This window comes from Pantherophis guttatus, chromosome 1, assembly GCF_059756535.1.
Source record: "Pantherophis guttatus breed Tessera chromosome 1, ASM5975653v1, whole genome shotgun sequence".
Taxonomy (NCBI): Eukaryota; Metazoa; Chordata; class Lepidosauria; order Squamata; family Colubridae; genus Pantherophis; species Pantherophis guttatus.
In genome coordinates this window covers 19,347,854-19,370,546 of record NC_142063.1, presented here as the reverse complement: position 1 = coordinate 19,370,546, position 22,693 = coordinate 19,347,854, and the positions used below count along the sequence as shown (strand labels likewise).

Genomic DNA, 22,693 nt, shown 5'->3' with positions numbered 1-22,693 from the left:
CTCGGTTTGGAAGATCGGGCAGAGGCAGCCGAGTGAAATGCCAACGGCCGAGCTGGCAGCAGGGAGAGAGAGCAATGGCCGTGCAAGGGACAGGAGGAGTGTGTGTGTGTGTGTGATAGAGAAAGATGGCAGGGGAAAAGTATTTGGCATGCAGATACCTGGCTTGGGCCCAGTTTCTGCAGCCAAGTATCGGCTCGGATAAAGGAAAATATGGGCCAGACTTTAAAGGACGGGTGAGAACAGCCGCCATTGCTAAGCTAGGCCTTTTTGGCTGGCTGAGGAACATGGGACTCCTTCGCCTCAACAACATTTCTGAACCACCTGTCTTATTTTTTTTTACTTAAAAAAATAATAATAATAAATGCACCAAAGGATTTTGCAGGGAGAAGCTGACAGGAGGCATATTTGGCAAGTCAAGGATTGGATTTTGTGTTTTCATACACAATGGTATGTGTATCAGTGGATAGGCGAGGAACTAATTCCTGCAAATAATATACGGTAAAATGACTTTTCAGTTGCTGAGGCAATGCAATTTTTTTTTTAAGTTAGGTCCAGCCAACACAAAATTGCTGTCTACTAATCTACTTTCCCCCTTCTTGATCTTCCTTCCTTCCTTTAAATTTCGAGACCTACCTGTTTGCTAATAACTGCAAGCAGCTTGCAATTAAAGCAAAAGAACGACACAGTAATACAAATAAACATGGTCATTTTGGCCTTTCAAGTAGAAAGAATTTTTTTTGTGTATCACATTTCTTATTGCATTAAACTTTTAAACTAAGCCATCTAGCCGTCTTTAAAAAAGGGCAAGCTAAACGAATAAAATCTGAAAATGAAAGTGCCTTCCTAGACCTTGAAAAATGGAGAGCCTTGACAGATCATTTGCAGCAAAATGACCTGAACTACTTAAATCAGAATTTAGCACAGAAAAGAAAAATATGAATGTTGTTTTGGTCTCAAAGTCAATGGAGAAGAGTTGCAATCCAAGAGAAAAGGTGAAGAACTCACTGGCCTTGACTGTTGAAAACTGAGAGTCACCCTGGTTCCCTGCCATTTTTACATGGACAACGTTGAGAAACTATAATCCTCTAAAACAAACATTACCCTCCAAAATTCTCTTTAAAAACAGTATTATATTTGCCCATCTGGCATTTTCTAGAGGTGCTGGATTACAATATCCATCACCCCCAAGAGGTAGCAAATGATACTGTAGATGCGTGCATTTTTCTGTCTTCCAGGCTTAGCCATCTTTTTTTTTAAAAAAAAAAAGTGTAGTTCTTTTTATTCCTAGACCTAAGCAGACCCCATTAACTTTCTAAGATGCATTTATACCCCCATCCACCCCTATCATATCAAATTCTGCATCAGGAATGCCAAGAGATCAGGTTGATTGATACCAGAGTCCTAAGCCTATGATTTGTGATGGAAATATGAAGCACAGAATCTCCTCCTCTGCACATATTGTCTCCTGCCCATGACTTATCCATGACAGGTTGTCTGGCAAAGTAGTGCCCCTCCCTTTCAATATTAATGCATCACTCTTGACCAAGTAAATTTGGTCAAGAGTGGGGTTGGCTCGTCCCACCTGGGTTGGCAAAGGAATAATGCTGCAGTCCCGTCAGCCTAAGACGGCGGGGTCCAGGAGAAGGGCCTTCTTTGCCATCACACTTGCCCCCTGGAACATTTTGCCCCCCAGAATTCGGTTGGTCCCAACCCTCCCAACCTTCAGTAAGAGCCTAAAGACGTGGCTGTGCCAGTTGTCTTAGGGCTCCAATGGGCAAGCATTACAGTGGCGGTCAGAGGTGGTATTGAGCAGGTTCTGACCAGTTCTAGAGAACCGGTAGCGGGAATTTTGAGTAGTTCGGAGAACCGGTAAATACCACCTCTGACTGGCCCCGCCCCCATCTATTATCTGCCTCCCAAGTCCCAGCTGATCAGGAGGAAATGGGTATTTTGCAGTAACCTTTTCCTGGAGTAGGGAGGGAATGGAGATTTTACAGTATCCTTCCCCTGCCATGCCCACCAAGCCATGCCACGCCCACCAAGCCACGCCCACAGAACCGGTAGTAAAAAAATTTGAATCCCACCACTGGTGGAGGTGGTTTACAACAGATCCCACGTCTGTGTCCGTCCCCCCACCCCAAATCCTGCTGCTGCTTTCCCAATTTTTTAATTGGACCACAATGTTTGGCTTTTGGATTAACATATCTGTGTTTTTAGTTTATACAGTTTTTATATTTTATGATTGCAAACTGACCCAGAGTTACCTTGAGATAAAGTAGGCAGCTAAACAAACAAACAAATAAATAAAATTATCTGCTGAAGAATGTAGGGGGTGTGTGAGTATCATGGTACTGGTCAACATTTTTATTAACTACAGAGCTGTTGAGATCCTATCACGTCATTGCTAACTGTAATAACATGCCCCACCCCAATCGCATGGGTGGGAAGAGTTCAGAAACGGGTGGCAGTGGGTTCTGCTCGGCACCTGCAGTTGTGCAAGAAAACTGAATGCCCTTGGTTGGCCGGCTGGCAGCTAGTTTGGATGGGAATTTTTTTTATTATTATTATTATTTTTTATTTTTAAATTTGATTTATATGCCGCCCTTCTCTGGAGACTCAGGGCGGCTTACAATGCGTTAAGCAATAGCCTTCATACTTTTGTATATTTATACAAAGTCAGCTTATTGCCCCCACAAACTGGGTCCTCAATTTACCTACCTTAGAAAGGATGGAAGGCTGAGTCAACCTTGAGCCTGGTGAGAATTGAACTCGCACTTATTGCAGGCAGCTGGATGTCAAATGCTGCCTTAGTAGGAGGCATTAGCCTGAGTGGCGTAGGAGTATTGCTAACAGCAAAGGAATGCTTCATGCGTTACTCATGCAAATAGGGAAACTGGGGTGTAAGGGACCTCCATTCATTCTGCTTCCTCTGTGCTGAACATAATTTAGGAAACTGGGAGGCTCCTTGTATAGTTTAGTATTCCAAATGCTCACATCACAATGGGAAGCATTTTCCAAATCATGATATAGGTAGTTATCGACTTACGACCATAATTGAGCCCAAAAGTTCTGCTGTTAAGTGAGTTTTGCCCCTTTTTATGACCTTTCTTGCCGCAGATGTTAAATGAATCACTGCAGGTATTCAGTTACTAACACGGCTGTTAAGTGACTCTGGGTTTGCCATTGACTTTCCTTGTCAGAAGGTTGCAAAAGGTGATTGCATGACCCCAGGACACTGCAACCTTCACAAATATGAGTCAGTTGCCATGCATCTGTATTTCGATCACGTGACCATGGGGATGCTACAGTGGTTGTAAGTGTAAAAAATGTTCATACGTCACTTTTTTCAGTGCCGTTGTAACTTTAAACAGGTCACTAAATGAATTCTTTTCAGTAGATGACTATCTGTATATTGCTACAATACAGTTTTTCAGTAATTTCTCCTGCCCTAATTTTTGGATCAAGGGATTGTTTATCCTTCTTCGTTTTACTTATTTTATCCAAGCTTATTGTTTACGATCTTGATTTTAGCATCTCTTGCTTGCTTGGTTGTTTAGTGCTTCTTTTAAGATCTCGCTTTTATATCACTACTGTATAATGTTTATAGATTTCCATAGTAAGGGATTTAAGTGGGTTTTCAATCATGGTTGGCTTTTTTTCCAGAGCCTTATGGACAACACTGTTGTTGTTTTCTGGCCAGGAAGAGCACTATGACGTTATTGTGGATGGGGCAGAGCAGAAAACAATTAAAAAGTAAACAATTGGACAAGGAGTCCCCCCCTAAACTACATTAAAAGGCTTTATTTGTCTTCATAAATTGAGAAAAAAGAAGGGCTACTGAATTTCTATGGTGCAATGAAGAGAAGAACTCTTAAAAAGCTACAATGAGGCTCATCAATGGTATAAATCAGATAGTCCTCATTTAGCAACTGCCTTGTATAGCAACCTTCGCAGTTACTGTATTATGGTGATGGAAAAATAACTTTTTGACCAGTCCTTGCATTTACAATGTTTGCAGATCGGCAAAGCCAAGGAAAACTGAAGTAAAATCATAAGCACATCATGGTTTCACTTAACGACTGCTTCACATAATGCACGTTGCTGGTCCCAATTGTTGTTACTAAACAAGGAATACTTTAATTTACAATTCACCAACTATATTTTTATCCACACTCTTCATGTAACATATTGGTATGATTCTGTGGTCATTGTGCACAGTTATCTCTTACTGGTGGGGTACCTTCTCCTCCCCTCCGCCCCACCTTCACAACTGAATAATGATATTCCTGCTGGTGCTCCATTTGGCAAATATGCAAGTCTATATAGGTAGTCCTCAACTTACAACACAGTTCATTGAGTGACCACTCAAAGTTAAAACGGCACTGAAAAAAAGTGACTTATGACTGTTTTTCACAATTACGACCATTGCAGCATCCCCATGGTCACATGATCAAAATTTGGACACTGGGCAATTGGTTCATATTTATGCTGATTGCAGTATCCTGGGATCATATGGATCACCTTTTGCAACCTTCTGACAAGCAAAGATTTGGGGAAGCCGAATCCATTTAACCGTGTTACTAACTTAACAACTTCAGTGATTCACTTAACAACTGTGGCAAGTAAGTCATAAAATGGAGCAAACAACTCAACAACTGCTTAGCAACAGAAATTTGGGGCTCAATTGTGGTCAGAAGTCGAGGACCACCTGTGCAGGTAGAATGACTTTGCTGTTATTATACCTTAAGCAGATCGTAAGAATAGTAATAAAACAAGTACCGGAGTCTTAGGAAAATTGGCTGCGTCAGGTGAACTGGAGCAGCTCATGCATCTCTCTCTCTTCTCTTTACACACACACACACACACACACACACACACACACACACACACACACATTTTGGGGAGGGGGGGGGAGATAATAAAAAGACACTTTAAAATGTTCCTGGCTGCATCAAGGATATTCAGGGACGTGTGGATTCTAGCCAAGGGTTGCTGCATAAGAAAGTGAGGGATGTCTCTGTGTGTGAGTGAGTGTGTGTGTGTATGTGTGTCCGTGCTATGGGGAGAAAGTAAAAAGAGACTCAATTGAAAGGAGGAGGTGGTGGGTTGGCTAATCCAGGATGCTAGTAGGAACCTATAGTGCTGACCTCAGCGTCTGCACCGACTGCCCAAAGAGCTTGATTATTTTTAGATAAGATGAAAAGCAGAGAGAGAGAGAGAGAGAGAACGAGGAGTTCTGGGATGCAGCCCATGTGAGGCGTGAGTTGTATTTCTGATGAGGGAAGGGAAAGCAGGAGGTGGGAAGGGTGGAAGAGAGGAGGGTGGCCTTCGCTCCTGCTGTCTGCAGAAGCCCCTCTGGCTCTTCCCTCAAGTCGAGAGGTTCAGCCCTTGCCTTTGATTCAAAACTGGTCACGTTCAAAGGAACTTCCAGAGTGATCTAATCACCTCCCCTAGTCTTAAGTCTGCCAATTTCTGGATGGTTTTGGAGAAGGGTCATAGAAGTACCTTTTGATGGTACGACCCCCGGCATCAGCATTTCTTCCCTCTGTTTAAAAAAAGTTCTTAAAAACAGAGAGCAAAAAGGGCACCTGACTGTGTGCAAAGTGCATTTCCTTTGAGAAGGGAACTAGCTGGACGGGGTTAAGAGCAGGATCTCTGCAAGAATGATGCAATGCGAATGCTGCTAGATTAGGAGGAGAAATTATGCTTTTCATTCAGAAGACTGCATGCAGATTTTTTTATTTTATTTCATCAAGCATGTATTTTATGACAGATACAAGTGTAAACATAATTATAAATACATGAAATGGATACGAATAAAAGGAAACATTAGGACAGGGACAGTAGGCACGCTGGTGCGTTTAAACCACCCAAACTTGGTGACTTTAAGATGTGTGGACTTCAACTCCCAGAATTCCCCAGCCAGCATGTTACTCAGTTGCTACCATCTGAGTAATCAGCAAGTTTCAAACTTACAAGAAGCTCTTTTGTTCTTTACTACAGTCTTCTCAGACTGTAGTTTCTTGCTGCAAAACAGTGGCTCAGATAGCAGACTACAAGTAGTCCTTGACTTACAACCATTCGTTTAGTGACCGTTCAAAGTTACAACAGCATTGAAAAAAGAGATTTATGACCGTTTTTCACACTTACAACCGTGACGGCATCCTGTTGGTCACATGATTAAAATTCGTCCATTTGGTAATTGGCATGCATTTATGACAGTTGCACTGTTCTGGGATCATAAGATCACCATTTGCAACCTTACCAGCCGGCTTCTGACAAGCAAAGTCAAGGGGGAAGCCAGATTCGCTTAACGACTGCATGATTTACTTAACAACTGGAGTGATTCCTTTAACAACTGTGGCAAAAAAGCTCATAAAATAGGATGAAACTCAGTTAACAACTGCCTTGCTTGGCAATGGAAATTTCAGGGTCAGTTGTGATCGTAAGTCGAGGACTACCTGTATGGGCATTTTTACACAGCCACACTCATCACTCTGTGAACCCTGCATTTATTCTCTCAACAGCTTCCAATCGTACTCACCACAGCCCTAATAACAAGGGCTCTCCCTTTAGCCACACGTAGAAGTGTGCTAAAAAATGGCCCTCGTCTCTCATCATTTTTTCAACGTCCATCAGGTTTTGGAGAGGGGGCCTTGGGGGAGGGGAAGAGGCAGAAACCACTCCAAAATCGCTGGCGTGCAGTTATGAGAACTTTATGGCGTTTTGAAAGCATTGCCATGTGGAGTAGGAAAAAGAGCCACGGAACTAGGGAGGCGATTCCAAGTGGGAGTTTCCACCAACTCTATGGAATTTGGGAGTATCAAAATTCAAAATTAAAGTCCTGCAATTTGAGATTTCAGGCTGCGATGCCCCTACAAAAATCAACTCTGCTGAAAGGTGACACTAGGAACAGCGGGAGATAGTACCGGCACTCCAGGAATCGCCCCAAAGTGGCCCGTGGAATAATCCATGATTTGAGCCTTCAGAAAAAAGTATCTCTCAGCGCAATCAGAACCGAAGAGCCCACACAAATTCCTTTACACAAAAATTATTTTCTGGTGTCTCTCTCCCTCCCTCTTTAGGTTTTAGGTTTAGGTTTTATTTGATTTGTATACCGCCCTACTCCCGAAGGACTCAGGGCGGTGAACAGCCAATAATAAAATACATAAATACACAAAATTTAAAAACCCGATAAAATCAAATTAAACTTTTTGGCCCAGACAAATTAAAATACCCCAATAATTTAAAAACAGATTAAAATTTACATATTTTAAAAAGGGAAGAGATCAGGCCAAGCCCGCTTGATGGAATAAAAAGGTCTTCACAGCACGGCGGAAGGAACGCAGATCCGGGATCCTCCGTATCTCCGGGGGGAGCTCATTCCAGATGGTAGGTGCCCCCACAGAGAAGGCTCTCCCCCTAGGGGCCGCCAGTCGACACTGTTTGGCTGACGGCACCCGGAGGAGTCCCTTTCTATGAGAGCGTACTGGCCGGTGGGAGGCTATTGGTGGTAGTAGGCGGTCCCATAAATAACCAGGCCCTAAGCCATGGAGCGCTTTAAAGGTGGTAACCAAAACCTTGAAGCGCACCCGGAAGACCACCGGGAGCCAGTGCAGCTCGCGCAGGAGAGGTGTTACATGGGAGCGCCATGTCGCTCCCATTACCACCCGCGCGGCTGCACTCTGCGCCAGTTGGAGCCTCCGGGTGCTCCTCAAGGGGAGCCCCATGTAGAGAGCATTACAATAGTCCAGGCGGGAGGTGACGAGGGCATGAGTGACCGTGCGTAACGAGTCCCGATCCAGAAAGGGATGCAACTGGCGAATCAGGCGGACCTGATAAAAAATCCTCCCGGTCACGGCCGTCAAGTGCTCTTCTAAAGACAGCCGTGAATCCAGGAGGACGCCCAAGTTGCGAGCCCTCTCCGTGGGGGCCAATGATTCGCCCCCAATAGTCAGTGATGGCGTCAACTGGCTATATCGGGACGTCGGAAACCACAGCCACTCAGTCTTTGCAAGCTCCAGTTCTTGCATTCCTTTTCAGCAACTTGATTTCTCCGGGAAAGGATTCTTGGATATTGCTGGTCTTGAAAGGAGAGTCAGAAATTTTGTTGCTGCCCTGTACCAAATTACTTTGAGACCCAACAGAATCTATCTCTACCCAACCTTGCAGGGAGAAGAGCAAATACAGCCAAAGACCATCCCATGTGTTCCCCATCTCTAAGGGGGAAGGATTGCATCAATGGGCAATGTTTATTTCATCATGCTCAAATAGACAGCACGGGGTTAGGATCCTTAGTGGCATCACATGCCTGGCTTTAGTGGCACCAACAGAGTTCTGAGGTCAGGTGTTGCCTGCGTGGCTGAGAGCCGAGGAAGGGAAGGGAGGCCGAGGAGGGAGACGCCTCATCTGCATTGGAGGCTCGTTAATCACCCACCCGGGCTGCCAAGTGAGTGCTGTCAAGGGAGGGCTGATTATGGGGAGGAGGGCAGCCATTACTGCAAAAATTACATTACTCCAAGCACCCATTAGTGTTTGGCGGTTGCTGTAGCAACCTAGTAGGGCCTGGACTTGTGGTCGGCCTCTGTTCATCATTACCTTGATGAAGGAAGACTGAGGGTCTTAGCAAAGGTTGCTGCCAAGAGGTGCGTTTAGTAGCCTGAGATGACCCAGCCACTGACCGTGCTTTGCCATCACCCAAGAGGGGCTCACCCAGAGAAGAGGGACTTGACCCCAAAGCACTAGAGGACAGGACAAGAAGTGATGGGTGGAAGCTTGTCAAAGAGAGATCCCACGTAGAATAGAATAACAGCATTGGAAGGGACCTTGGAGGTCTTCTAGTCCAACCCCCTGCCTAGGCAGGAAACCCTACACCACTTCAGACAAATGGTTATCCAACATCTTCTTAAAAATTTCCAGTGTTGGAGCATTCACACCTTTTGCAGGAAAGTTATTCCACTGATTAATTGTTCTAACTGTCCGGAAATTTCTCCTTAGTTCTAAGTTGCTTCTCTCCTTGATTAGTTTCCACCCATTGCTTCTTGTCCTGCCCTCAGGTGCTTTGGAGAATAGTTTGACTCCCTCTTCTTTGTGGCAGCCCCTGAGATATTGGAACACTGCTATCATGTCTCCCCTAGTCCTTCTTTTCATACCCAGTTCCTGCAACCGTTCTTCATATGTTTTAGCCTCCAGTCCCCTAATCATTTTTGTTGCTCTTCTCTGCACTCTTTCTAGAGTCTCCACATCTTTTTTATATTGTGACGACCAAAAGTGGATGCAGTATTCCAAGTGTGGCCTTACCAAGGCATTATAAAGTGGTATTAACATTTCACGTGATCTTGATTCTATCCCTCTGTTTATGCAGCCTAGGACTGTGTTGGCTTTTTTGGCAGCTACTGCCCACTGCTGGCTCATATCTAAATGGTTGTCCACTAGGAAGTAAGGAGAAATTTTCTGACAGTGAGAACAATTAATGTAATAGCTTGCCTCCTGGAGTTATGGGTATTCCATCACTAGAGATTTTCAAAAATGGACTAGTCAACCACTTGACCGGGATGGTATAAGGGTGCAGGGGGTTGGGCTAGAAGACCTCCAAGGTCTCTTCCAGCCCTATGATTCTATGTTCTGTGTTTTAAGTCAATGTGTCTAATATTAAAATCCCACAAGTTATATGAGAATGACCAGGCAGGAGACCCGACCCCCTCCCCAACTTTACACAAATCTTTTTCCCTTACAGCAAAAATATCATATTAAAACTAACTCATGTTCTTGCCTCCCAAAATGAGTGGCTGTCGGGAAAAAGCCACTTCACTTTGCCTAAAGAAATTCTGACATTGTGTTTTGGTCAGCCAGCCTTGGATGCTGCTCTAAACTTCTTGGTTATGGAAAGCAACTTCTGAAAGGAAAAAAACAACAACACCAAATACCAAAAAGAAGACAAGCGTATGTGTGTAGACCCCGGTTGTGTAGAGCTGTAAAATGTAATGCGCAATTCTTTTCTTTTCAGATTCAGATCAAAGCAGCAGTCCCAGGACGGGAATCGGTTCTGACCAGGAGGATAGTAAACCCATAATCACGCTGGGTGAGCAACACCAAAAAAAGGACAGAGGAAAGGTGTGGGTGAATGTATGAAGCTGTCGGTCTGTGGTTCCCTGGACCTCCAATACAAATCCTGAAAGAATTAGGTGGGATGGTTCTCTGGAACCGACTGATGGAAGGATGGATTCTCTCAAGGGTTAAGCCAATCAGGAAATGAATTAGTAATGGAGAAGCACCTCAAGGCAGGCTTAGAAATAGGATTGGTTTGGAGTCCTGTTCTGTCTCTTCCCACCTTCTCAATTTAGTAAAAAAACAACAACAACAAAAAACTGATTTATTTCAAACCAAATCAGATTCCACCACAGCCTTGAGGATAACATGGAATGAACATCTTCAACCAGCTTCGGTCAGCAAGTCTCTAAATCTGTGTTTCTCAACTTTGGTCAACTTTTAAGAGGAAGAGACAAATGAGAAAACCTATCAATAAAGCCAATCATGTCATTGTTAAATACAGACATCTAATGAGTTTCAGAAGGGGACTGACAGCCAGCTTGTAAAAAAACTACTTCAGTTTGGTACTTTTTATATAAAGGCCTTCTTCAACCTCATGCTGTTAAAATTATTATTCCATCATCCAAAACTGACATAACCAGTGGCTGTTATAAAATATTAAATTATTTTATGGTCAAACTTCTTTGGCTGGCTGCTTTCACAGACTCTTGTTCTTTCTGGTCTAAAAAAATTGATAAATGGGAGAAAAGAGTTTAAAAAGTATCCAGTCTGGAATATTTAGGATTAAATGCTAATTACCTGATTTATAGTATAAGAAGTTTCTTTCTGTAAGTCAAAACCTGACACTGAAAACGTTGAACAATTCAGAAAAAAAAACCTGATTATTGTAGCAGTTTCTGAATGAGTCCAAAATCTCTTTTGCAGATGCAGCAGATTTTCAAGAGAATTTTGTTACGTCAGGTGTGTTCAGTGTCACAGAACTTATCCAAGTTTCCCGGAGTGAGTAACTTGTATCCTTATTAGTTTTTTTTCCCTATTTAATTCTCACTTTTGTCAGTTATGCTATATTGTTTGAAATGCAGGCATGAGTAGGATTTGCTAATTTTTCCACACTGTTTATATAATCCATTCTTTTTCCTTATTTTCATTTCCCCATTATAATACTGTAAAAATTACAGTATTTTTACTTTTAATATCTATCTCCCAGCTACTGGGAAAAGTCATCTGTTGGTTCTGATGATGCTCAAGATGGCTATAGTGTTGAAATTTTGTCTATCATCTGTTGGGTTCTGCATGAGGAAACAAGCTGAATCTGAACCCAGGCAAGATGGAGTTACTTTCAGGCACACGAAACCAGGAGCCAGATAGAGTTCAAAAGCATTGCGAATTTATTCCATGCAATCTATAGACAAGAGAATCTGATGTCTATGGAGATTCTCAATCATCCAGGTTCATGGTTGTCTCAAAAGTGCCTTTTTCCAAAAGGCAACTGGACTTTCTTGTTTTTTTTTCTTTGAAAACGTTTCGTTTCTCATCTAAGAAGCTTCTTCAGTTCTAACTGTTACGTACGTACATACATACATACATACATACGTGTGTGTGTATGTATCAGGGCAGTGGTGAAATCCAATTTTTTTTTACTACTGGTTCTGTGGGCGTGGCAGGGGAAGGATACTGCAAAATCTCCATTCTCTCCCCACTCCAGGGAAAGGATACTGCAAAATCTCCATTCCCACCCCACTCTGGGGCCAGCCAGAGGTGTTATTTGCTGGTTCTCCAAACTATTCAAAATTTCCGCTACCAGTTTTCCGAACTACTCAAAATTTCTGCTACCGGTTCTCCAGAACCTGCTGGGTTTCACCCCTGTATCAAGGGTTGGTTGTACTTACTTTTACTACCAGTTTGCAATGGGAGCGCACGCACAGAAGCTTCTGCACATGCGCAGATCATCTATTATGACGCCCGGGCGGGTGGGCGGAGCCTTCCGCCATTTTTACTACCTGTTCACAAGAACCGGACAGAACTGGGAGCAACCCACCACTGATATATATGTGTATATTGGCCTATTTTTATAGTGCATATTTATAGATACTGTATAGTTATTTCATTATACCACGTCACTTCACTCCATAATCCAGTGTTTCTATTGGCCACTTTAAGATGGGTGGATTTCAACTCCCAGCATTCCCCACATCCACTTGACCGTCTAATTCAGTGTTTCTCAACCTCAACCACTTTAAGATGTTTGGATTTCACCCAGAATTTCCCAGCCCAGTTGTATTGGCTGAGGAATTCTGGGAGTTGAAGCCCACACATCTTACAGTTGCCATAGTTTCTCCCTCTTTTAAACAATTTTAATATTTTAACGTTTTTAATATCTTGAATACTTAAAGTCTAAATTGGTTTTAAATTGATTGGGGTTTTAATCTGTCTGGGCCAAACTATTTAATTCGATTTTATTTCTGCTTTTTAAATTTTGTATGTATGTATTTTATTATTGATTGTTCACTGCCCTGAGTCCTTCAGGAGTAGGGCGGTATACAAATCAAATAAAAGTAAAGTAAAAGTAAAAAGTTGAGAAACAATGCCATCTTCTCTGACAGAGCACCACTGATGAAAGCAAAGAAGTCCATCCCGCATCATTGTTTTATGAATCATTCATTATCCCTTCCTATAATTGATGGTTCTTCTCCCTCTGTCATTCACAGCACCAGTGGTGACAGGCACAGGTCCAAATTTCTCTTTGGGAGAGTTGCAAGGGCACTTAGCATACGACCTGAATCCCTCAAGTACAGGGATGAGGCGGACGCTCCCCAGCACTTCCTCCAGTGGGTAAGTCTACATTTGCGTGCTCCCTCTCTCTCCCCCCCTCTCCCTCCCTCCCTCCTTCTGTATGGGTTACGTGTGTGTGTGTGTTTATGGAATAAAATTTTTACCCCACTGAGGATTCAAGGGATGGAATAGGAAGGATGCCAGGTCACACAAAATTGGGGGATATCCAGAAGGGGGTCTTCAAGAATTAGGATTTTTATCCAGCCATTCCTTGCAACTAGAAATTATTTTCTAGTTACAGATAGTCCGTGACTTACAACCGCAACTGAGCCCAAAATTGATGTTGCTAAGCGAGACAATTGTTAAGTGAGTTTTACCCCCATTTTATGACCTTACTTGCCACAATTGTTAAATGAATCGCTGCCGTTGTTAAGTTAGTGACCAGGTTGTTAAGTGAATCTGGCTTCCCCATTGACTTGGCTTGTCAGACGGTCGCAAAAGGGGATCACATGACCCTGGGATGCTGCAACCGTCATAAATATGAGCCAGTTGCCAAGCATCCAAATCTTGATTACATGACCATGGGGATGTTACAAAGTTTGTAAGTGTGAAAAACAGTGGTAAGTAACTTTTTTCAGTGCCACTGTAATTTCAGACGGTCACTAAACGAACTGCTGTAGGTCAAGGATTTCCTGTATTTGCAGTCAATGTATGATTTTTACATTACACTTGTCTGGAATGGTATAGGACCGTGATGGTGAACCTATGGCACACGTGCCACAGCTGGCACGCAGAGCCCTCACTGCGGGCATGCGAGCCATCGCCCAGCTCAGGTCCATTGCGCATGCGCGCCTCCTGCCGGCAAGCTGACTTTTGGGATGGGTAGGGGGCGGAATGCATGCGGGAGATGTACGTGGGTTGCGGGGAGGAGCGGCGTGCACATTTCAGAAATGCGGAAACGGGTCCATTTCTGGCCTCCAGAGGGCCTCTGGAGCCCAGGGGAAGGCCTTTTTCACCCTCCCACAGGCTCAGGGAAAGCCTCGGGAGGATGAAAAACGGGCCTTCCAGAAGTCTGGAAAAGAGCCTATTTTCAGTCTCTGGAGGGCCTCCGGAGCCCTGGGGAAGTCATTTTTGCCCTCCTGGGGGCTTGAGAAAAGCCTCCGGAGCCTGGGGAGAGCAAAAACAGCCCCCTGCCGTGGTGCAGGTTGCTAAAATTTTTGAATCCCACCCCTTGCACACATACACGGGAGATGCGGTGGGATCACTTGCACATGTGCAGGAGGAGTGGGGGGTGATGCGCGCATGCGCAGTGGTGCATGCATTGCATTATGGGTGCCAGCACATGTGTGCGTTATTGCATGCTCTTTTGGCACCCAAAGAGAAACAGGTTATCCATCACTGGTATAGGATCCCCTGCTTGAGCAGGGTGATGGACTAGAAGACCTCCAAGGTCCCTTCCAACTCGGTTATTCTCTTTTTCTGATTTTGATTTAACGCAGTCTTTCTTCTAACTGAGGTAAAAGGTAGGGTTTCAAGCTAGAAGGCTGTAGGTTTCACGCTCCAATTTTCTCCTTCCTTTCTCACTTTTTGAAACAACCTGAATCATGATCCTGACTTATTCAACCACATCACATCCACATGTCTCAAACATCTGGGATGCAAATTGCTTGAGAAAGTGGAAGGTGGAATCTTTGACAGCTCTTTCCGTATCATTGAAACAACCGCTTCTACTGTCCTCTTAGGATCAGAACTGAAATTGTAAAGGTGATCATCTGGTGACATACTCTTATGAGCCAAAAATGCTACCATCTCAACCTTTAGAAATTCCATCACCTTTTAATTAGGGGGGGGGGAATTCTTTCCTATGTAGCTATGATCTGCTGTGAATGCTCTTACCTTTTGTTTTTTTAATCGATTTTTTTTTTATTTAGACGATTAAAATAAAAAAAGAAAAGAAAAATTAACAGAGACAAAACAAAACTAGACAAGAGCATTAAAAAAGTGAATTAAAAAGACCAAAAGACATCTAGGGAGGGATCCTAGAGGTAGAAGGTTATACATTCTAGACCTGCTTTGCACGGGGTGGGGAAGCTATTATTGTTGCAATAGATTAGTCAATGTTCAACTAGGGGGGATGATATGCTCTTACCTTTTATAATTCCTTCACTCCCTGCCTGGTTTGCTACTCGCCACCAGACTTTGCACAAACTCCTAATCCAGGAGTCTGCAACCTTAAATACTCAAGGAGCCATTTGGAGCCATTTCCCACAGAAAAGAAAACACCACTTGGAGCCACAAAACCTGGGTGGGCATGGCCAACTCAATGTCACTCACTTCCACCAGTCACATGACCCCCTCCCCCCTATCCACACCTACCCAGCTGGTCATTAAGGCAGAGAACCAGTTGTTAAAAAACACTGGGAACCACAAAATCCTTTTGACATCTCTCTCTCTCTCCCCTCTCTCTCTCTCTCTCTCTCTCTCTCTGTGTATCTCTCTGTATCTACCCTGGCCACTTCTCCATCCGCCGCCATTGCCATTACCTTCTCAGGCCAGGCGAGGAGTGACTGGGAGGGGAGAGTGAGGGGGGGGGCAGCCAGTGGTGGGATCACCTGACAGGGAGCCACAGCAGAGGGCCCAAAGAACCGCATGCGGCTCCGGAGCTGCAGGTTGCTGACCCCTGTCCTAATCCTTATCCACAAACTTTCAGAGAAAAAAAGGGTGGGACTTCAGTCACATGATCACGGTTGCCATCTTGGCGTTCTTGAGCTCTTAGATGCCTATGAAATCCTCCATTACCTTTTTTCTTTTTATTATTCCACTGACATATCCCAATATATCATTGTTCTGTCTTTTGTTCCTATCCCTTAAAACAATTCTTCTTTTACTTTTTGTGCTAGGCTCGCTACTAAAACACCTGTTCTTCAAAACGTCTTCCATTTTCTCTTCTCTTCTTTATTTTTCCTTCCACCATAATGTTAGGACTGTGTTAAGGGAATAGTTGCAGTTTGTTTACTTTGTCTCGATCTTCTTACCTCGTTTGCCTCTCTTTGGAATCATATTTCACCATGTAAAGCTCCTCAGAGCAATCCTAAATTCTTGGACTTAGTGAATTATTACCCAGAGCAATGAAGTATAAAAAGGAGGAAGTTCCTTTCAAAATTTAGCTTCTGTGATAGCCGTTGCCCTTCATGGTAGTCCTTGACTTACAAAGTTCATTTAGTGTTACAACAGCACTGAAAAAAGTGACCTGACCATTAGTAGCCACATGATCATGGGATCAAAATTCAGACGCTTGGCAATTAGCTCATACTTATGACTGTTGCTGTCATGTGATCAACTTTTACAATGTTTCGACATGCAAAATCAATGCGGGAAGCCAGATTCACTTAACAACCACGTTTCTAACTTATCAAACTGCAGTGATTCACTTAACAACTGTAGCAAGAAAGGTCATAAAATGGGACAAAACTCACTTAACAAACGCCTCACCTAACAGCAGAAATGTGGGTCTCAATTGGGGTTGTAAGTCGAGGATTGCAGTGGGTTATTCTGCTTTTAGAGACAATGATGTAGTTAGAGGAGACTGTTCTTAGATTTTTAAATTGCTATTAAAACCATGTCTCTCCTTTTTTTTTCCCATAAGGAGCAAACGGCACAAGTCAGGATCCATGGAGGATGATCTGGATACCAGCCCTGGGGGCGAATACTACACCTCCCCTAGCTCTCCCACAAGTAGCAGCCGCAACTGGACGGAGGACATGGAAGGGAGTAAGTCTGCGGGAGATGGGCCTGGTCTCCCTGCTAGTTTACCGTATTTTTCGGAGTATAAGACACACTTTTTTCCCTCCAAAAAGAGGCTGAAAATTTTTCAAAGCTTTTTTCCAGCCCTAATGAGGCGCTACGAGTGAAGCGATCTCTGCTTCCCTGCTTTGCTTGCTCCCTCCGACTCTCAGCTGTGAAACTTTTTTTCAGCCCTAACGAGGCGATAGCGAGTGAAGCGATCTCTGCTTCCCTGCTTTGCTTGCTCCCTCCGACTCTCAGCTGTGAAGCTTTTTTTCAGCCCTAATGTGGCGCTATGAGTGAAGCGATCTCTGCTTCCTTGCTTTGCCTGCTCCCTCCGACTCTTAGCTGTGAAGCTTTTTTTCAGCCCTAATGTGGCGCAATGAGTGAAGCGATCTCTGCTTCCCTGCTTTGCCTGCTCCCTCCGACTCTCAGCTGTGAAGCTTTTTTTCAGCCCTAACGAGGCGATAGCGAGTGAAGCGATCTCCCTAGTTTGCCTGCTTTTCTCATTGCTTCTCTCTCCAAAGATCAGTTGTTTCTTTAGAAGCTGTTCTTTATCCCCAAGCAGGGGATAAAAACCAGCAAACTAATGTGCTGAAGCTGACCAGACTAAGGACGCTAGCCAGATGAATACCTGGTAGGCAGATTTTTTTTCCCCTATTTTCCTCCCCAAAAACTAAGCTGCGTCTTATACTCTGTTGTGTCTTATACTCCGAAAAATACGGTAAATGCCTTTGCAGAATAAATGTCCATGGAGATTCCTCAGACATACAGATCATAGTTGTTTCAGAGGTGTTGTTTTTTTTTTGTCCCCAAAAGGGAACTGCACTATTTTTTTTTTCCCTGAAGAAAGAAGAAAGCATTTCGCTTCTCATCAAAGAAGCTGTGATGGTTGTGACTGGATGATGGTGTTGGCGGGAGGGTGGGGAGGGATGTTGGAAGGATAAGTTCTGTCCTTCCTATCTTTCCATCACCCCACCATCCAGTCACAACTGAGGAACCATCTTGGAAGAGAAATGTCTTTTTCTTCTTCCTCAAGGAAAAAAACAACAACCGTCCAGTTGCCTTTTGGGGGGAAAAAAAGCACCCTGTGAGACATTTTGCAGAATATTTAGCATTTTCACTGGCTTCCTGTTTTCCTATTTCAGGGCCAGCATCCCAGGCCCCCAGGAGCTGCCATCAATCATGTGAAGAGTGTAATTGGTACCCATAAAGGAGAATATTTGTAGTTCAGGGTTGAAATGAGGGGCCCTTGGTGCTCTCTGAGCTTAGTTGTTTTCTTGCAGACGTTTCATTACCCAAACTAGGTGACACTGATGATGTTACCTAGTTTGGTAATGAAACGTCTGCAAGAAAACAACCAAGCTCAGACAGCACCAAGGACACCTTCAGTGTAATTGTTGCAGATCTGTCTGAACTACTGAATATAGAGATATGCCGGAAATACTGTATTGATAGATAACAACTAGGAAATACTTAGCCGTCAAATCAAGAAATCATTGTGATTTTTACAACTTTCTTTGAAGAGTGAGGAAAATTAATTTTTTTTTCTAATTCCATTACCATATTGTTTGGGAATGTGTTATCTACTGTATTTTAATTTTTATATAATTATTGGTACATTTATACAGCTGCCCATCTCGCGCATGTGACTCTGAGCTGCATACAGATTTAAAAACATGAAACCATGCAAATGTAATAACCAAAATTATCCACAATAATAGTTTAAAAACAATAAAAGATTATTCAAGTCATTTTAAAAAAACACAGTCTGCAGGAGGGCACAATCAGTCTCACTAACAATACAGGATTAATTCTGAATCAAGTAGAATAATATCGAGACTAAATTCCAGAATCAGAGAGTTACTAATTTAATGTATATAACTTCCACTTGTTTTTTTCCCTTCTCAGCACCCACGTTTTATATACATATATGTATACAGAAGAGGGGGAAAGCTATCTTTATATGATTATGCATACAATATGATTACATCAAGATTATTTTCAATATGTAATATTTTAACTGATGCATACTGAGAAAATATTGCTGATGAATTGCTGTGCTGCTTACCAGCTTGGATGGTTTCAAAAAAGGGTTGGACCCAGTGGTTTGGCCGAGCCAGTAGTAGTGATGATATGACGTCACCAAACTGGTTCTCTTTGTTCGGGAGCTGGGCCCTCCCACCCCCCTGCCCCCACCCCCCGCGTTATTCTTACATTTTATTTTACCCCACCCCCAATCTATTGCTGCCTCCCGAGTCCCAGCTGATAGGCTAGAAGGAAAAAAAACTGTTTAAACTCTTGCTGTGGGGCTTCAAAGGGCCGCCCTACAGCTGATCAGTGTTAAAAGGCAGTGTGGTGCCTCCAAAAACGAATGAGTAGACCAGTGCCTCCAAAAACAAATGGGTACACTGGTACAGCTCTGCAAGCAGTTAAAAGCCTGGTAGACCAGTACCTCTGCTAAATCCTAAAGAATTGTCATGCCCACAAGCCATGCCCACAAAATAAGCCACGCCCACAGAACCGGTAATAAAAAAATTTAGAACCCACCCTTGGTTGGACCAATGCATGGAAATCCTGGGGATCAACACTTATTAGCTCTGATTGTAGCAGGGCTGCTTCTGAAAGCTATCTATAGGTAGTCCTTGATTTATGACCACAGTTGAGGCCAGAACTTCCATTGCTAAAGAAGGCAGTTAATTGAGCCCAATTTTATGGCCTTTTTTGCCATAGTTATTAAAAGAATCAATGTAGTCATTAAGTGAATCTGGTTTTTCGGTGGTTCTGTGCTCATTTGAGAAAATGTTTTCCATTTGCAGATGTTATAAATGTTTTAACATATATAGATGTTAAATGTTTTTTAAAAAAAATAAAACTATTTATTTAGTTAAAATAGTATAATAATAAATTTAGTTTAAAAACTTATTTTATTTTTACTCATTCAAAAGGGATTTTTTAAAAAAATAATCAGTTAACAATTAATTCAATAAACATTGCAATATTATTGTGGTTATTATTTGCCTGCCTTTAGGCAAAGAATTAAAAAAAGGGGGGAATATGCCCACCTATTCTTTCCCTAAGTAGAAATATGTTTAAAATGCTTTGCAAGAAGAGGTTTAATTTCAATCCTGTCCTGGATGTTCTGTAAAATCCTTCCAAATGAGTGTCTGAGAAAGGACTAAACCTTTTAGTGGCATGGACTAAACCAACTGGCCCAGATAAATCTGAGCCAGCAGATAGAGGAGATTAAGTGCATCCTGTTGCAGACATGCACACATATGGGGGAGGGGTGGGCTTTGATATTTATAGGAAAGGATAGAAGCCCATTTGTAGGATTCTCCAAACAACCACCTAGGAGCAAGCTCCATTCCATCAATGTGTCACAAATTAAAATAGAAAAACTTCTACAGGTAAATCTTGAACAGTATCCGGGAATAGTGGCTCATAGTGGCTCAGCACCGATGAGCCATAAGGAGAGAGCTACACAGACATGGGAAAAAAAATCAGAGGTGGGTTTCAGCAGGTTCTGACCAGTTCTGGCGAACCAGTAGTGGAAATTTTGAGTAATTCGGAGAACCGGTAAATACCACCTCTGACTGGACCCGCCCCCATGTATTCTCTGCCTCCCGAGTCCCAGCTGATCGGGAATGGAGATTTTACAATATCCTTCCCGTGCCAGGTCCACCAAGCCATGTCCACCAAGCCATGCCACGCCCACAGAACCGATAGTAAAAAATTTTGAAACCCACCACTGGAAAGGATAATGCCAAGTGACAAAAAACAAGATATGCTCGATAGACTCCTCAGGGTGCCATCGGCCAAGTTATGTCGGCTGGCGACACCCAGGGGAAGGGCCTTCTCTGTGGGAGCTCCTGCCCTGTGGAACGAACTGCCCCCGGAAATACGCAAGATCTCCGACCTCCGTGTGTTTCGCTGTGCCCTTAAGACCCTGCTGTTCCGCCAGGCAGGCTATCTATGTAAATGATTTTAAATTGGGTGTTTTAAATTTTGGGTTTTAAATTCGGGCCGAAATTGTTTTAATACTTTTAACTATTTTAAAACTGTTGTTTGTACCTTGTGTTTTTAATTGGCTGTACACCGCCCCGAGTCCTTTGGGAGAAGGGCGGTATATAAATTAAATTATAAATAAATATAAATAAAATGAATAAAACTAAGCCACATACATGAACTGGGCTGCATGAAAAACACCTGGTCCCTTTTTATAGTTGGGAAGTCCAGGGCACTGCTGTAAATGATACTAACGACTCAGGAAAAGCTAACATTTTTCCGTTGGTTGGATCTCTGAAAAACATGCTGTCGTTAAAGGATGGTTTCCAAGCTGTACAGAAAGAACAGAAATATAGTTTAAACTGGGGGTTCCCAATTTTGGAAACTTTTAAAGACATGTGGACTTCAATTCCCAGAATTCCCCACCCATGGCTGGCTGGGGAATTCTGGGAGTCGAAATCCACACATTGTAAAGTTGCCAAGATTGGGAACCTTCCCCGATTTAGAGCTGTGCTTCTCGAACTTGACCACTTTAAGGTGGGTGGACTTCAACTCTCAGAATTCCTCAGCCAACAATGCTGACTATGGAATTCTGGGAGTTGAAGTCCGTGGTTGAAGTGGCCACGGTTGAGAAACACTGTTTTGGAGGGCATAGTGATGCCAGCAACCAACTATTTCAATGACATTGTAACACGCCTCTTCCTCCCATCTCTTCTCCAGGCATCTCTCCAACTGTGAAAAAGACAGAAATGGATAAGTCTCCCTTCAACAGCCCATCTCCGCAGGACACTTCACCCCGGCTGTTTACTCAGCATCACCGTCCTGTCATTGCCGTACACAGTGGTATGTAAGCTGCTTTACGAGGGGCAAGGATGATTATGGCTATTATGCCGATCTGATATAGAATCTTTATTTTACTATTTCAAGTGTAGAGGAGGGGATTCTGATAGTTTTAATAATGTTACTTATTTTTAAATATCTCCATGGAAAAACGAGCGCATCAGACACGAGTGTCTTCTTATTGTGCTTCTTTTCTAAGAATTCCTCATTTAGGGGAGCATTCAAAACCTTCATTTTTCTTCCTTCCTTTCGTTCTGCCTGTTTGCCAATTTTAGAACAGCCTGTGGGTAGGCATAGGTCTCAAAGATCTAATTATAAAAAGGTCGCTTGCTTATTCTTTTTCATAGTAATTCCTTCTTCCTAAGAATGGCAGTTCAGCAACATGTGGGAAGAGACGAGAAGAAGCTGCATTGTCAGAAGTTCTCCAAGGGAGAGTTGCTATTAATCTTCCTAAGCAACAATTGCCAGAATGCTTTTAGGAGATGGGATGGAAGATTCAATAGTTCTGGAAGAGTTCAAAAATACACTAGATTCAGCAGCTAATGCTAGCATAGGTCAGCCCCCATCAAAGGAAACTGCCTGAGTTAAGATAAATATAACTTTATTAGAGGAAAAGATTGCTTTGGAAGCCTCCTTGCTGCAATCAGCAAAAATGTAGCTATTCCTCTCAGGGGTCTAACTTTGGGAAGAAATTATCCCAGAATTCTGTAACAGAATCCAGCTGTGCACACAGCCCTGACTGGTAGGTGCTTGTTATGTCTTCAGGGAACCACCCTTTTCTCAATTTCCAGAATTATTTGCACTTAAAAAGCAAAATAAAGAAATGAAAATGAAACCTCAAAGCAAGCGATGAACGTGCACATAATGCAACATTTCAAATGAAGAGAAAATTGCCATTATGAACTATAGGAAGAGGGCAAGACTGCTAGCTAAACTATTCCTCCACTGCTTATACAGGTAGTCTTCAACTTATGAAGTTGGGAACAGGACAGAAGTTTGGTTGATAAGCGATGCGGTCGTGAGGCGAGTCATCATTTTACAAAATGATTTCACAGTAATTTTTACCATAGTTGTTAAGCAATTCATGTGGTTGTTAAGTGAATCACATGGATGTTAAGCAAAATCTGGCTTCCCCAATTAATGTCACTTGTCAGAAGCTGGTTGGGAAAGTTGGAAACCACAATCAATGCAACCATCATAACGATGAGCCAGTGGCAAGGGCCCAAATTATGATCAAATG

General features: G+C 43.0%; 1 protein-coding gene across 7 annotated transcripts in view; it reads left to right on the top strand.

Annotated features, from left to right (window-relative positions):
* The window catches only part of NFIC (nuclear factor I C), a 179,893-nt gene that overhangs the window by 127,652 nt on the left and 29,548 nt on the right, over positions 1-22,693 (top strand). For all 7 annotated transcript variants that reach the window (XM_087894085.1, XM_087894096.1, XM_060694518.2 and 4 more), the window contains 5 exons: positions 10,007-10,081; positions 10,975-11,049; positions 12,759-12,882; positions 16,469-16,593; positions 21,334-21,456. In XM_087894085.1, the coding sequence (XP_087750211.1) occupies positions 10,007-10,081; positions 10,975-11,049; positions 12,759-12,882; positions 16,469-16,593; positions 21,334-21,456 (522 nt within the window). The remainder of the gene's footprint in view (positions 1-10,006; positions 10,082-10,974; positions 11,050-12,758; positions 12,883-16,468; positions 16,594-21,333; positions 21,457-22,693) is intronic.